At 44.1% G+C, this 16,334-nt stretch overlaps 1 protein-coding gene across 8 annotated transcripts in view; it reads left to right on the top strand.

Annotated features, from left to right (window-relative positions):
- The window catches only part of hspg2 (heparan sulfate proteoglycan 2), a 91,278-nt gene that overhangs the window by 41,553 nt on the left and 33,391 nt on the right, over positions 1–16,334 (top strand). For all 8 annotated transcript variants that reach the window (XM_025059608.1, XM_025059609.1, XM_025059605.1 and 5 more), the window contains exons 7-33: positions 291–416; positions 542–736; positions 1,507–1,626; positions 1,726–1,857; positions 1,961–2,105; positions 3,014–3,171; positions 3,267–3,407; positions 3,507–3,670; positions 3,750–3,929; positions 4,062–4,258; positions 4,495–4,639; positions 4,969–5,096; positions 5,289–5,375; positions 5,553–5,611; positions 5,867–5,925; positions 6,096–6,236; positions 6,433–6,606; positions 6,921–7,100; positions 7,188–7,306; positions 7,408–7,519; positions 7,954–8,067; positions 8,233–8,360; positions 8,470–8,556; positions 13,243–13,310; positions 13,433–13,497; positions 13,593–13,733; positions 14,116–14,307. In XM_025059608.1, coding sequence (XP_024915376.1) covers positions 291–416; positions 542–736; positions 1,507–1,626; positions 1,726–1,857; positions 1,961–2,105; positions 3,014–3,171; positions 3,267–3,407; positions 3,507–3,670; positions 3,750–3,929; positions 4,062–4,258; positions 4,495–4,639; positions 4,969–5,096; positions 5,289–5,375; positions 5,553–5,611; positions 5,867–5,925; positions 6,096–6,236; positions 6,433–6,606; positions 6,921–7,100; positions 7,188–7,306; positions 7,408–7,519; positions 7,954–8,067; positions 8,233–8,360; positions 8,470–8,556; positions 13,243–13,310; positions 13,433–13,497; positions 13,593–13,733; positions 14,116–14,307 — 3,557 coding nt within the window. The remainder of the gene's footprint in view (positions 1–290; positions 417–541; positions 737–1,506; positions 1,627–1,725; positions 1,858–1,960; positions 2,106–3,013; positions 3,172–3,266; positions 3,408–3,506; positions 3,671–3,749; positions 3,930–4,061; positions 4,259–4,494; positions 4,640–4,968; positions 5,097–5,288; positions 5,376–5,552; positions 5,612–5,866; positions 5,926–6,095; positions 6,237–6,432; positions 6,607–6,920; positions 7,101–7,187; positions 7,307–7,407; positions 7,520–7,953; positions 8,068–8,232; positions 8,361–8,469; positions 8,557–13,242; positions 13,311–13,432; positions 13,498–13,592; positions 13,734–14,115; positions 14,308–16,334) is intronic.

The following is a 16,334-nucleotide window of genomic DNA, read 5'->3' as shown; positions in this document are numbered from 1 at the left end:
AGCTCCCTCTGTTGAGTCTGTCTTAATGAACTCTGCACAGAAATCAACTGAAAATCCAAATATATTTATTATTAATCTCGTTTGATTCCTGAAGCGCTGCCGTAGTGATAGTCTCCACCACAGGCCTGAGCTGCACCTGCTGTGGTTCGACATTAAAACACTCATTGGTTTGGTTGATGAGTTGATGTATTTTTGCAGTGATGTGACATCGGTGTGGTTTTGGGCCGTGGTTTCAGCCTTGGCTTGCATGTCTGTGACTCCCTCGCCCCTCCCTTCTGCATTTCTCACAGTAACCCCCAACATCAGGCCCTGCATGCCCGATGAGCACAGGTGTGGCGATGGCACATGTATCCTGATGGAATACCTGTGTGACAATCGACCAGACTGCAGAGACATGAGTGATGAGAACAACTGTGGTGAGTGACGTGGAGCCCCCTTTGCCGGCTCGTTCTAACAGCACAGACTCCTGTCTTGGTGACGGTCGACAAAATCACAGACACAGCTGTACGTTCGCTGAGATTAAATCTGAGGTCTGTTGTAGAGTTGCCGGTCCCTCGGGTCCACACCACACCTCCCACCACGACGACCACCTCCAGGAAGCCCCCTCGACCTTACAGCCCACCGGGTCCCTGTAGAGCCGACCAGGCCACGTGTCAGAGTGGAGAGTGTATCCCACGGGACTATATCTGCGACGGAGAGAGGGACTGCTCAGACGGAAGCGATGAGTACAGATGTGGTAAGATAGCTAGCAGATGGCAAACACATATGTGTGAACACAACCCCCGCCCCCCACATCCTACTGGAGATACAGCAGCGACCCCCCTTTCCTGCTGCCCACGGTTGTCGGGTCAGTGTCTGCAGCAGTGACCCTGGAAAACCCACACGGAGTTATTTGGCCGGTTTCCTGCTTCCTGCATTCTTGGTCCAGGTGCCCCGCCCACGTCAGGATCCGCTATAGATTCTCCTGCTGGTTAATGTTTCTTCTTCCATTCTGTTCAGGCAGCGGTGGCTTAGGGGTTAAGGAAGCAGAGTTGGGCCTGGAAGGTTTTAGGTTCAAGTCCACCAGCTGCCAAGTTACCACTAACGTCGTCCCCACACACTGCTCCCTGGGAGTTTCCCCCCCCCCGCTCACTTAAAAGCAGAAGTCACATTTCCATTGTGTGCTGTGGCACAATGACAAATATTGCGCTTTCTTTCCTTTATCCAGATGATAATTTTTGTGAGAATTTACGCAGCTAAAACATTGGAGTTAATATGTTGCATATCCACCAGATGACAACAACACATAATATATAACACACATTACAAGTGTGTTTTGAAACTGTTGCATTTTATTGATTTGGTTGAAGCTATTGACTTACAGCAATGATAAATGAAGCAACTTTGTATTGAACAATATTTAATTGTTTAAAAAAAAAAACATGTTGGGTCAGTGAAACATCTGCACTGCAGAGTTAATTTTCTAAGTTTCCAAAAACAATCAATTCATCGTCCCTCGTCCTGCAGGAACTCCATCTCCATGTGAACCCAATGAGTTCAAGTGTAAGAACGGTCGCTGCGCTCTCAAGCTTTGGCGCTGTGACGGAGACAACGACTGTGAAGACAGCTCGGATGAGACCGACTGCCGTGAGTTAAAAACATTTGCAGTAATCACTTTCTAAATCAGTGTAATCCCAGTGTTTATCAACCTCTGCTGTGAATCTCCCATTGTTCCCGTCACTGCAGCCACCAAAGGTCCGAGTGACAGATGTGCTCCTGAGCAGTTTGAGTGCCTGAGCGATCGTACCTGCATCCCAGCCAGTTATCAGTGCGATGAAGAGCCCGACTGCCCCGACCGCTCGGATGAATATGGCTGCAGTAAGTCTCAGACCGACAGCCGTCAACTTTCTCAGCATTCTTTCTGACACGTCATTTGATCCACATATACATTAACATGCGATTTATCAACTCCTCTCCTCAGCGCCTCCTACTGTGACAAGTCCACCAGAAGAGTCCAAGGAGGCGGCTCGCGGGGCGACGGTAACGTTTACCTGTCAGGCTGTTGGAGTGCCAACGCCCATCATTTCTTGGAGGCTGAACTGGGGACACATCCCCACCAGCGGCAGGTTGGTTTGAAGAGAGAAAAAAAACCAAACCCTGGTGAATTGTAATCATCAGCGTTCTATTGAAAAGCTCATTCATCAGAACAGTCTCTCGTGTCAGCACAAGAGCGCAAATCACAGCTGCAGGCGGTCTGACGGTTTTAACCATGCAACTGGGTTTTGTCTTCCTTCTGCTGGTGATTAAATCATCATCTGTTGAAGCAGCAAGAACCAAACCATTAGACTAAATCATTCTGTTCTTTCCATTTGTTTCTCTCTGGACTTTTTCACCATAATTAAAAATACCTATAATTCCCTTCAGTCAATTTCTTTTGTGTAGATCGACAATGGGAGGTCCTTTAAGATGTGAGAATTTTAAAACTTGTCAGATTTTGAAAACGAAAAAACGTTAAGACAAGAAAATCCACTCTATTGTCTTTGATAGCTGTGGGATGTTTATTAATATAAGGGTGTTACAGAGGACAAAAAACACACAAAATTACACTTTGTAGAAGATTTTAATCTTGGGTTTATAATGTAGCGGTTAGCAGAGAGTCCTCATATCATGTTTGACAGAAGTTTACAGATAATGTCTATTGACTTGGGTCGCGAAGGTTTGTGACTTTGAAAATATGGGTCCCCAGAAAAATGGTTTGTGAAACACTGATATAACGGTATTGTTTGTTTAGAGTCTGACTCTAATTACCCAGATTTTTGTGGCGTACTTCTACACTGCACGTTCCTGTTTCAGAATGTTTATTCTGGGCGTGTCCCGGAGTGTGTGTTGGATTAAGCAATCACAGTTTATAATTTCAGAATGTTTATTCTGGGCGTGTCCTGGAGTGTGTGTTGGATTAAGCCTTCACAGTTTATATACTTATAAATATATATCAGAGTTGATATACTTGTGTATATTTCTCCTGTGTTTCCAGGGTCAGTATGATCAGTGAGAACGGCCGCGGCACACTCACCATCCGCGACGTGAAAGAGGCGGATCAGGGCGCCTACACCTGCGAGGCCATCAATGCCAAAGGCCTGGTGTTCGGTATCCCTGACGGAGTTCTCACCCTCATCACCAATACCAACCCAGGTACAGTCACCACGGTTCATAAACAGAAAAAAAGACATTTTAGTCAGTGTAAAAATAGAATAGGTGAAATAAAAAGAAACTGTTGTTATCGTCAGGTGATTGTCCCGACGGTCACTTCAGCGTGGACGGCCGCTGCGTGTCGTGCTTCTGCGCTGGGGTCTCCAAGAACTGCAAGAGCACCGGTCGCTACCGCAACAGAATCACCCTGCGTTTCACCGACGAGGAGGATTACAAAGGCAATACAAACAATGACTTGTTCAAACTGACAGGGTTCAGCTGTGTGGGTCACACGTGACGGCCATGTGAGTGAGCGAGTCTGTTATCTCTGCTTTCAGGAGTAAATGTAACGTATCCATCCAGACCAGGCACTCCTCCTCTCTCCTCCACTCAGCTCCTCATCAACCCAGAAATGGAGGAGTTTCAACTTGTCGACCTGTCTCGTCGTTTCCTCAACATCGACTCCTTCTGGGTTTTGCCACGACAGTTTTTGGGTAACAAGGTAATGAGTTAATTATTATTTTTTAAATAAAACATTTACACTTAAATCCAACTTAGTAATGAGAATCTTTGGTTCATAGGTCGACTCCTACGGAGGCTCTCTGAAGTACAAGGTGCGGTACACGCTGACCCGAGGTCTTTCGGACCTTGTGGAGAAGCCAGACGTGGTACTGGTCGGAAATGGACGCATGCTTGTGTCCCGCAGAGGCAGCACCACCTCCCCTCAAGTGGTCAACCAGAAAGACATCAAATTCACAGAGGTTGGTTGTTGCACTGGTGGAAAAAATAAAAATTAATGAATTAAAAAAATTTAAAAAATGATGTTTTTATGTCTCTAATTAATTAACCCTACCACACGTATGACTGAAGCTAATCACCTGCTGTCCTTGTAGGACTTTTGGCAGTACTCCAATGGTCGCAGCGTAACTAGAGAAGACCTGATGATGACCCTGTCTGACTTGGAGAGCATCCGCATCCGCACCATATATGATGACCACATGGTCAGTGTGGCGCTCAGCGACATCATCATGGATACCACTTCGGTAGAGTTCACGACTCAGGGTCACGCTAAGGACGTTGAGGAGTGCAGGTAAGCGCCCCCTGTCGTCCATACAGACTTTTTAGGCGTATCATGTGTGTCTGTATTTTGTAGCAAAATACATTCAGGGATGGTGTGCGTTTTTTAGCTTAAAAGTTAAGTTTTACAGTTACTTAACTTTACGTGCACAAAAATAAATAAAGTATCATCGGCATATATAGCAAACACTGTATGTAAACACTCCTAATTTGAGATGACCCATTTATTTACATGAACCATTTCCTCAGATGTCCTCCTGGATACTCGGGCCTGTCCTGTCACTTGTGCGCTGCTGGCTTTGAACGCAAGCCCGGCCAGTTTCTGGGCACGTGCGCTGGATGTAACTGTAATGGACACGCCAGCGCCTGTGACCCAGTCAACGGACACTGTCTGGTAATTATTTTTTAACCATTTCAAATATGTGTCACCCAGTCAACGGACACTGTCTGGTAATTCTTTTTTAACCATTTCAAATATGTGCGAGGAGTTTTATGGCGAGGAGTTTTATGGTTTTATTTTTATTGTATGGTGATCATTCAAATGAAGCTGAACAAATATTACAATACAAATATAACAAAATTTCATCACTTATCTGTGGCTTTTTGTCTGATTTGTCTGATTTAAAGTTATACGTTTTATCGACCTCATCGAAGCTGTCAAACGTAGCCCTCAGGGTATCCAGAATCTGCAGGGGAATGACGAGTATTTACTTCTTTCCACAGAGCTGCCAGCACAACACAGAGGGGCCACAGTGTGATAAGTGCCGCCCTGGATACTTTGGTGACCCGAGTCGAGGTCGCTCAGATGACTGCAAGCCCTGCCCCTGCCCATACTATGAAACTTCACGCCGGTAAAACGCCGAGAATACTATGAAACTTCACGCCGGTAAAACTAACGCCCCACCCACAGGCTTCATCAGTGACAGAATGGATTATTTTTGATCATTCTGACCTCATGGAGATATTCCTGCCCCTGCCCACTGGCTGACTAAGCTGCCATTGTAAATATTTGATTTTCATTCACCGTCGTGGTCTCTCTCCAGGTTCTCCGACACCTGCTTCCTCGACGTTGACCAGCAGCCAACGTGTGACGCCTGCAGGCCCGGCTATACAGGCAGACGCTGTGAAAAGTGAGAAAACTCTTTTCACTTTTTTCCATTTGATTAAAGTTTAAATGTTTTTTTTAGATGAGAATTAGGTGACGTTTTACATTCATGAGGTTTTTTTAGATGAGAATTAGGTGACGTTCATTCATAAGATCACTCTTTCTGCCACTCCTATTTCATAATCTTATTTATATTTGTCAGATGTGCTCCTGGTTACCACGGTAACCCCCTCCTGCCCAGCGGAAAATGCATTCCCAACCGTAAGTATGGTTGAAAAAAACTGCACTTACTTGTACTTTAAAAGTGGACATGAGCTGCACCTGGTTGTGTTTTACCTGTCGTACGATTCAGTCGCTGTTAGCTCGATTATAAAGTGGCTTTTAACCCTGTTTAATGATTACCAGAGGGCTGTAGTCATACTTCAGGTATTCACCCTGGCTGTTACACTCCCACGTTTGCCTTCCCCCCTCCTCCCCTCAGTGACATCTTCTCTCCCCTGCTTCCCCCTCCTGCAGAAAGCTCCACCTGTGATAAGAGAGGAACCTCCAGCTCCAGCAGCCCCTGCAGCTGCAAGGTATAGATGCAAACTGTAAAGTCAGATACTAGCATTCTGTCGTTAACAGCAGCTGTTAAACCTGCAGATCGTTTATGGTCCACGGGCCCGTATTTTATTTAGGAACTCATCCTGACAGGCAGATGGATTGCACATGTGCATGTGTCTACGTGTGTGTGTGTGTGTTACAGAACAACGTGGCAGGCGCTCTGTGCGACGAGTGCAAAGCCGGGTTCTTCCACCTATCAGAGGCCAACCCCGAGGGTTGTCTACGCTGCTTCTGCATGGGCGTCACCAAGCAGTGTTCCAGCTCTACTTGGAATAGGCATCAGGTAGTTTGTCAAAATGTGAATGGCTACGAGCGCGGTGAATATTATCTGACGTGAACGTTTGACTGACTTATTGTGCCGTTCACTATCAGCAAATTCTTCCAAAGGCCAAAAGTTGACTCGTTGAAAGAGCGGAGTTGATGAAGTCTGAGAGCACGTACTGTTCACCTCTCATCTGATCAAACTGTTTGTCTCTCAGTTGCAGGGAGGGGTGAACGGGCAGCTTTTCTCCCTCTCCAATAGCGGAAACACTAGAACGATCTCTGATGGCATCTCTCAGAGGGGTTTCTCTGAAGTTGTCTACCGCTCCTTCTCCAGCATTCCCAATGAAATCTACTACTGGGTCCTGCCTGAGAGCTTCAGGGGAGATAAGGTGAGAGGAATAAACAAAAAGACTGCTAGGCTGAGGGATAAGAGAGGAAATAACTGCTTTAGGTTTTTAAGTGAGATTTCTCTGCTTTTTTTCCCCCCTGCTCGAGCCCCGACATGTTGTTTTTAAGTGAGATTTCTCTGCTTTTTTCCCCCCTGCTAAGTCGAGCCCCGACATGTTAGCTGAAAAGGCGGCTCTTACCCACAGAGCGCACTTCCTTTGAACCTTTTCATTTATCAGCCAAACCCAACGTGGGTGAAAAAGACATTGACTGTTTTTCTGTTTTGTTTTTTTTTTTCTTCTCTTGTTACTCACAGGTGACAGCTTACGGAGGAGAACTTCGTTACACTGTACAATACTCACCCTCTCCCCGGTCACTGGTGATTGATGGCCAGCCAGATGTGGTTATCCAGGGCAACGGTATCTTCCTGGAGCATTACTCCGGGACTAAGCCTCAGCCACGTGTCCCTCACACCGTCACTGTCGTTTTCAGAGAGGTGGGCTGGTTATACACCTACACCTTCAAAACAAATGTGTCGACCTACATCGCTTTATGAGACCTAACATTTCTCTCTGGCTTACAGTCTGCATGGCGTCGAGCCGATGGGCAGCCATGCACTCGTGAGCACCTCCTGATGGCCTTGGCTGATATTTCTGCCTTCATGATCAGAGCCACCTACGCAGACAATGTGGATGAGAGCAGGTAAAGCTGAAAGTTTTTTCTGGTTCAACAAGATCAAGCCATCCGACTGCAAAAAGTTTTTGAATTAAATTATGTGTCGATTGTTTTGTTTTTTTTGATAGTATCTCAGACATCAGGATGGACATCGCTCTTCCTCACTCCACCGGTAATGAACGGGCTCTTGAAGTTGAGGAGTGTGCCTGCCCCCAGGGATACAAGGGACCTTCCTGCCAGGTGTGGAAGTAGTTTAAAAAAAAGAAGTCTGATTATACATCGGGAACACTTTTTATAGACCAAAGTGGAAGTAGTTTTAAAAAAAGAAGTCTTATTATTATACATCGTGAACACTTTTTATAGACCAAAAGCCTGTGTCTTGGACCTGTTTTGTAATGATTTATTCTCAAAAACAAAAGAAAATGTGTGGAAAGTCATCAAGTATAAGATGAAGTAACCAAACCCGACTGCTGTCTCTTGTTTACGTTTAACTATAAGTTCAAAAAGAGAAAATAATTTAGGTTAATGTAGCTGTGTCTTGACTTGTTTGACTCTTTTTTTTATGACATTTTTATTTATGGTTTTTTGTAATTGCACTTTTTCTGTTCCCACTTTTTTTTGTTCCTTGTACTCACACGTTTCTAACCTCGGGTGTTTTCCGTGTGTTGTTGCAGGAGTGCGATGAAGGATACACTCGCACCAGCTCCGGCCTCTATCTGGGCACTTGTGAGAGGTGTGACTGCCACGGTCATGCCAGTAGCTGTGACCCAGAGTCGGGCAGATGTTTGGTAAGTTCTCTGATCTTCTCTGTTGGCCCCTTGATCACAACCCTGTGGTGGAATGTTCTAATGGTTTCTTGGACTCAGTTTGAACTTGTTCAGTCATTAAAGAAAGTATAATCATGAGGAGTGGATCTTAAATCTTCTTCCCGATGCATGTGTCCTATTTCAAAGCAATGTCTCCATAACACGGATGGACCAAGGTGTGAAAACTGTAAGCCTGGATATTATGGAAACCCTGCATCAGGTGGTGCACAGGCCTGCCAGCCCTGCCCCTGTCCGGGAACTGCATCCAGCAACCAGTGAGTTCATGTCTGACATGGTTTTTTACTGCCACTCCTTAATAAAAACAACAACAAATATTTTCAAAGAGCTCTGAAATTAAAAGAAATGACTCTTCTGTTGCAACAGGTTTTCCCCAACCTGTTATCTGGCCTCTGACGGTCAGCCAACCTGTGACAGCTGCCCTCAAGGATACACAGGCCGCCGCTGCGAACGGTACGTTCTGCTCCTGGTCTTTCATTTATTCCTTTCTTCCTCTTTCTGCTTCTCACTTTTCCACACTGTCCTCCCCTGAAAGGTTGAGTGGACACTGCTCAGTGTTTGGGGGGGGTCAGCAGCAGGGCTGGCACGGGCCTGGCACCGGCAATGTTTTCCTCTAGAGGAGAGTGATCTCAGCATGTCTGTAGTCGTGTTGTGCATTTGTCTTGTTTTTCTGAGGCAGGTTTGTGTCAGAGATGGAATGGACCGGGAGGTTGAAGATTGAACTTTGTCCTGTTGTTTCCAACCTGATGGAATGTTGTTGAGCAGAACTAGATATGGTTTCTTTATTGTTGAGAATTTGTGATTTTTCTTTTCTTGGTTGTGGAGTACAAGTGAGGCCGATTTGTATGTAAGAATGACATTTGTCTTCGGGATTATTGGCTTTACGTTCTTGCTTCCAACTTTCTTTTGCTTTATTCCAACTGTATCCCCCAGATTGCTTTCCTGCTTCTGCTTTGTGCTTCTCTGGCAGTGCATCGTTAGGCTGTTGGCTCATGTGATTTCTCCCTGTGTACAGACGGAGTGTATTTTCTCTTGGTCTTCATGACATAAATGTAGATGTGGCATTTATGAGGACTCCTGTCTGCCTAATGAATCTTTGTCACTCCATGGGCAAAGATGACGCGGTGACTTGGGTGGAAGCTGCACATTGTAAATAGTGTAATATTTAAAGGTCTCTTCCTGCAACATACCTGATTGTGCTGTTTTGACGTTAAGAGAAGAGAAGCCCGCTGCAGACAGTTGTGGACACCCATTCCTGGACAAGCAGATTGAGGGCTTCCTCCCTGTGGGATGTGGCGCTGAGGCAGTGTTCAATTTCAGTTGGGAGAAAGAAATCATACCATATGGCAGTGGCAATGATAATGATGATGGCGACGATGACTTTGACTTTATGTCACCTGTTACAACTGCCGGAGCAACTGTCATCCCGACTAGGTCTTTACTGTCCACTGAAACTCGCCCTCACACTTTAGAGACCACCAAATCTATGAATGTTCCTCATCGACCAACATCTAGACTTCCATCGCGTTTCACCCCCAGTGCGGAGGACAGACACTTGAGCTTCCATCACTTACTTCGCCTCCACCTGAACACCTTTAACCAGCGCCTCAGCATGCTAGAAAGCAACACGCTCGATATGAAGGAGAGCATTCGTCAAATGCAGGACCATCAGGGTCACCTGAGCTCCCAGCTGATGGAGCTCATCTCCATGCATTCGGCCCCAGAGAAGAACAAGAAGGTTAACGAACTGGAGAAGGGATACACAGATATGGAGTCCCGCTTGAGTAGACTAGAGGGGAGGCTAGAAATCTTAATCGACGGTTTCACCGCCCTGGCCCAGGAGATGAACAAGATGAAACGTACAAGACATGTTTCCCATTCGCCCAAAGAGAGGAGGTTTCTACCTCTACTCACCACAGTCCTACCACCTCCGAAGTACTCTGTACCTGAGCCGCCGACCCAACTTAAACCTACAGAAACTCCACCCACTATTAAAGCAACCGTGCCCAAAAGCATACCCACCCCTAACCTTCCCGTAAATAGACCCGTGTCTTCCTCACATAGAGACAGACATAGAAAACTCAAAGTAGTAGCCACAACTAAGCCAAAGAAAATAACTTCAAATTTCAAATCAGCCACTAGGTCACCTAAAAGGGAAGTCTCAACAAGTTCTACAAAAACCTTCACAACAACTTTGAGTAAACCAAAGTTGGTGGCTAATATTACACCTAAAAATAGGCTGCGGTCTGTTTCACCGCCAAAGTCCAAAAAACCAAAGCAGGTCAAAGACGAGCCAGCAATCACTAAATTTCAAGTGGAGCCTCCAGCTCACAAACCAAACCCAGCTAGAGGTCCTCAGCTGCACAAACAATCGGACCAGGCTGCCGGAAAAGGTTCTAGTCTTCCTGTAAAGACTAATGTTCATAAGAAGGTTCTGAGATCAGATTCATCTCATGAGAATGGAAATCCTTCAGATGTTAAATCGAAAAGTTTCCCCAAACCTCACAGGAGTAATTCACAACAGAATGAGAAAAAACTAGGAAGCAACTCGGTAAATACTAGGGGCAAAAATCCCACAGCCACAACCCCTACCACGACCATGAAATCTACTAAGAAGACAAAGTCTACCACGACAAAGAAACCTATAAAAACAACAGCAAAAACCGCAAGTCCTACTAAAACCAAGGTTAGTACTCCAAAGAAAAAGTTTACAACAACGAAAGCAAAACCAACACCATCTCCTACCAAAAACAAGGCTTCCACTCCAAAGAAAAAGTATACGACATCAACAACCACAGTAAAGCCAACAACATCTCCCACTAAAAACAAGGCGTCTACTGCGAAGAAAAAGTACACGACATCAACAACAACAACAACGACCGTCAAACGGACATCGACTCACTCTAAAACCAAGGGCACCACTGCAAAGAAAGTGACTAAAAAACCGTTCCAGAAAAAGAAGACAAACTCCCATTCAGGTGTTTTGGACCTACTGAGGCTCCTCAAGGGTGAGCAGAATTCGGGTAAACACAAAAAAAGTCAAGATGGTTCTCTTCACGTTGTCTTGGGAAGGCTGGCCATTCCTATCAAAATCATTCCTGATGACTAGAGAATGCTGTGTCCGTGTTCTCAGACATGTTTATGTTGCAAGGCTCTGATTTTTATATTTATGTGTTGGAATGGAAACTATGAAGGGACAAGTTTGGAGACCTTAAGGGTGTTCTTACAATTGCATTGCCTTTGTTTGTCAATTGTCGTGCTGGGTGTTGATGGGTTTTGAAATTGTATGACTCGGTGTTGATGGGTTTTGAAATTGTATGTTTCAATTGTTGGATTGATGTTATTACTATTTGCACAACGACCTCTCGTGAAGATATTACCTGTCTGTAGTACCTCATGTATAAACATGTGTCTATGTTTTTTAATGCTACGCTACCTCAACTTTTGAGACTGCAGTAAGAACTGATTTAAATGATGCCTTTTTGCTGCTTCCACATGTCTGTGTCATCAGCGTATTATATGTTGTGGTGTTCAAGAAAAGTCTTTCATCTACAGTATGTAAAACTCCGTAAGAGACATGAGATTGTTCTAGAACATCACCGATACAGTTCATAATAATAATAAGTTCCCTAATAATAAGTAAATAATAAATAATAATTTCCCTCAATATACAGTGATTTTAAGTAGGAATGGCTCGATACAACTTTTTCATGTACGATACCAATAGTGCACCCTAGAGTTTCTGCCGATACAGATTTCAATCCGATACCTTCTTTCCTCCTCCATCATTCCTCAGGCTGCCTTTGCTGAGGCGACGTTGTTCCTATTGTGCTAAGTTAAGTTAAGTTAAGCATTTGCGCTCAGGTATCTGGTCGGACAGGCTATACAGTAGTTGTTACCGATCTTTGGTATCAGATTGAGCCATCCCTAATTTTTAGCTACTCATTCGATACTTAAGCATTTGATATTTTGCGGCAACGATAAAGACTTGTGAGTACTTTACGTTTTATACCAAACATTCCAAGCATTGAATCAAAACTGGAAATAGATTTTAATGATTGTTATGAATGGTGATACATTTATCAGTTAGAATACAAATGCAATACAAAATGTATTTTTTAAGTTTTTTTTCATGATGTGTTTTTCGTGTGTAATTAAAAGCTTTCTATTCTTTGCTGGTTATAAACATTATATTGTCCCAAAGTCTGTACTTAACTCGCATGGACAATTATATCTGTGGATCTGTCAAACACTGACAGGAAAGACTGACGTAGTAACTGAGGCTAAAGTCTGTACTTAACTCGCATGGACAATTGTGGATCTGTCAAACACCGACAGGAAAGACTGACATAGTAACTGGGGCTAGAAGAACTTTTCATCGTCTGAGAAGTTAGTAGAAACGGGATTTTCTTGTAATATAATAGTGTTCAAGGCAGGAAGTCCTCTTTGTTGGCAGTTGACCCGTGGACCTCGACAGGTGAGGTAAGACTGACAGCAGCTGTACATGGATGTTGAATAAGCCTTTGCTCTGGTGACAGGGGAGTATTTCACTTGGGTTGAAGGATTAACTGTCCTCTGCCGCAGCTTGAGCCTCCTCATCTGGTGCTCCTGTAATCGTCTGTGCTCTCTTTCACAAAGTTCTGGAAAATTTTCTCCTGTAAGTGTTAATTTAGTTTGAAAGCCTGGTGATATTTTCTGACTCCCATTTTCTTCCGTTGATGTTCAAATCTTGTGTTCCTGTTCGAAGGTGTTTCACAAGAGAAATGGATTCAACATCAGGGTTGAATGTTGAATTCTTCTGCTTCATCCATCTCTGCTGGAAGCAAGGCTTCTACTTTTTCTCCAGGGAAATCTTTTTTGTCTGCAGTCAAATGCGTAGAAACTGAAGTTGAGGTCCTGCAAACTGATGGGCGTTTGCTGTTTATTTTTTTTGGTTACAACTGCAGTACAGTTTTATGTGTCTGGTAGCCGAGTCAATCTTTGTTTATGTGTATCGGTGTTTGCTTTGTGTTTAGAGAAAAGGAATCTGATCCATCAACTCTTGCAGTTTTCTCTGCCTCCTTCCTATTTTTGTTACGTACAACTTTTCACCTCCTTCTTGTTTACTTAAACAAACACACTCCATTATTTTTATTTCAGATGTGCTGCTGGATACACTGGGAACCCACAGCTGGGACAAAGATGTACTGTTGGAAATGAAGTCAATGGTTCGTTCGTATTACAATCTGTGGACTTCAAGATCACGAATAATGTTTAAAGGACTTTTTTTTTTTGCATTGACCTAAGGTTTAGCGCATACTAAAGTATTGTCTTCACATTTCTGGTTCAGGTAACTGCTATCAATGTGACCCCAGAGGTCGAGAATCCTGCAGTGGTCTGGAGTGTCGCTGCAAGGTGATGAACTCAGATAGTTGTTTTTTTTTAATTAACTCTGACTCAGAGGTTGCATTCAAATGTCTGGTTGCCCTAAAACTGACATGGGTTTACAGATGAACGTTGAAGGTCCTTCTTGCTCCAGCTGCAAGTCAGGAACCTTCCATCTGAGCCAAGAAAACAAAGATGGCTGCCTGTCCTGTTTCTGCATGGGCGTCACTCAGCAGTGCTCCAGCTCCACTTACTACCGAGACCTGGTAAGGCCTGAAAGTCACTGCAGCGAGTTAATGATAAAGGACTCTTGCCATGTCCTGAACTTCAAGGACACGTTCAAACCACACCGCAACAAGCTAATTGCAAGTTTGCACTGGATTAAGCAGCAGAGCAGTAGCCGGTAGCGGTAGCCTCTCCACAAGTTAGTGTGACCGAGTAAAGAAGTGCTAAATCTGAACTGAGGGAAGTCTGGGTTCCATCTGTGAGCGGTCCCAGGTCTGAAAAAAATAAATAAAAACTTCTCAGTAGCTCTACTGCTCTCTGTGGATCATATTTAAAACACAGGTTTTTTTGTCTCTTCTTTTAAAATGATATTTTTGTTCTGCAAATATGATTACTGCTCGGTGACACTTTGTGCTTTTGCAGGTGTCGTCAGTCTTTACTCCAGGGAACTTCAAAGGATTCGCTCTGGTGAACCGTCAGCGCTCCAACCGCCTCACCACTGGCTTCACCGTGGAGGTTTCCACTGAAGGCACTCAGTTGTCCTACAGCAACTTTGACTACCTGGGACAGGAACCTCACTTCTGGCAGCTACCAGGAGCCTACCAAGGAGATAAGGTCAGTTTCCCAGACAGACAACAACTGACAAAGAAGTCAGTGGAAGGAACCAAAACATGAACGCATCCCAGTAGTGCTGCATTCAGGGGCTTTGCAGCACGAACCAGAAACCTGTAGACCATTCTTTCTCTGTCACTGTGTTGTTTTGCTCTTTATTCCCTCTTCAAACTCCCTCTCATTCTGCGTTTTTTTAGATACCTTTTCTCAGTAGATTCCTTTATGTATCTGTGCGAAAACTCGATGTTTCTTCTTCTTCTTTTTTTACTCCCACTCGATGTTTCTTCTTCTTCTTTTTTTTTACTCTTTTTGACACCTTTTAGAAAGGTTCTTACTCTACTCGCATGAAAAGGGCCAAACAGGTACAGTACTGCAGTCGGCCAGTGGACTGGTGGTTTGATGTGTGGAATGGTGTCTGGCATGTCTATAGACATACAGCTTTGATGTGGCATTTTATATAATGGGTGTTAGGTTGTTCAGTGCATATAAATACACTTACATATAAACCCATATATATAAATATATGTATGTATGTATATATTTATGTGTATATATATATTAACCCATTAGCTAAAGTTTAAAAAGTAAAAGTACTACATGTTTGTAGAAAACACAGTTTGTTGTGAAGTTGTCCGAGTAAATGCCCCCGGTGAAAAATTCAATTTCCTGCCCTGTTGCCCCCTAATATTTTTTATGGCCTGGAGTTTCATTTTCAAGGCATGACATGTTCACAGCTGGGTTTTCATTGAAGTTTGAATGTTTGTTTTTGCCTCGGTGCTAATTGCGTATCCGGAGCAAACTGTTTCTCTGCCTGTTATCATGAGAGCACAGGAAATGGATCGGTGATTAATGGTCTGTTGAGGAGCTTCTTGGAGCTTTACCTTTGCTCCAGTAACACTGCCAACACACTCCCAAATACCATCACCTCGGTGATAAGTGAAGTGATCAAAGAGCCTGCTTCTTCCACATCAATAGAGTAGATCGTACTTGCCCCGAGGATCAGAGCGGGGAGGATGTTTGGAACACGATGGCCTCAGAACATAAAGTCTACAGATCTAAGTGATGCTCAGGTGTTTAGACCGACTGTGGGCAGAAGTGTATCGCACTTCACTCTGGCACCGACTAATCTATTAGAATAAAGGGGCCGGGGGAGGCATTTGTTGGAACACTTGGGTGAGTCAAATGGGCGTAGAAAAACAGCAAGAAAAATATTCATGGAACAACAAAGCTATTTATCTTCACAAGTTTCAGCTTTTAAGTTTCAACACTTCTGCAAGTAGTGTTTCCTTTGGAGAATTCTGGGGGATGTTTTTTTCTCACCTGGTCATGACCTGTTTCTGTGCTTCACTGTTGGACGGAACCCAAGGCAGATAAAAAACTTTTAGTTTATTGAAAGTAAGAAAAAATATATTTACAATTGTTGATGAGGATGTAGGTTTTATATATATATATATACATATATATATATATATATACATGTCAAAAGCAAAGAGTTTTCTTCAATTATCAAGAACTTTTTGACTCACCGTAGCTGCAGGAGGTACATAGATAATTTTAGGTTAATGAAAGGTCACTGGGCAGAATCAGTGTTCAATGTGTGTGTGTGAGTGTGTGTGTGTGTGAAGTTGTCAGCATGGGTAGTCATTCACCTTCATCCTCTCACAGTGTGACCTCCTTTAACAAGCAGTGTAACAGATGTTCCTTACGAAGTGGCCGCTGAGTGCGTTCTTATCACGTTGACTAACCCTGGTGACATCAGTGCATGGAGGTGGAGGTGGAGGTGGAGGTGTTCAGGAATCATTAACTCAGACAGTAGGAGACATGAGAGCCAGCATGTTTGTGGTGTAACAGTGAATGACATCCTGTGTCTGGGAGTGTAACTGTGACCGTGGATTCCAGGGTGGTGTCAAGCAGTTGGATGACCAGGTCTGGGCTCTTCTCTCTAACATCTCAAACGGACGAGCGGCTCCCCCTCCCTTCTTTCCTTCATCCTCTTCCTCCCCCTCTTCCTCTTCTTCCTCCTCCCTCTC

This window comes from Cynoglossus semilaevis, chromosome 10 (genome assembly GCF_000523025.1).
Source record: "Cynoglossus semilaevis isolate Cse_v1.0 chromosome 10, Cse_v1.0, whole genome shotgun sequence".
NCBI lineage: Eukaryota > Metazoa > Chordata > Actinopteri > Pleuronectiformes > Cynoglossidae > Cynoglossus > Cynoglossus semilaevis.
The sequence above is the reverse complement of the archived record's forward strand: the minus strand, read 5'-3'. Positions and strand labels throughout refer to the sequence as shown.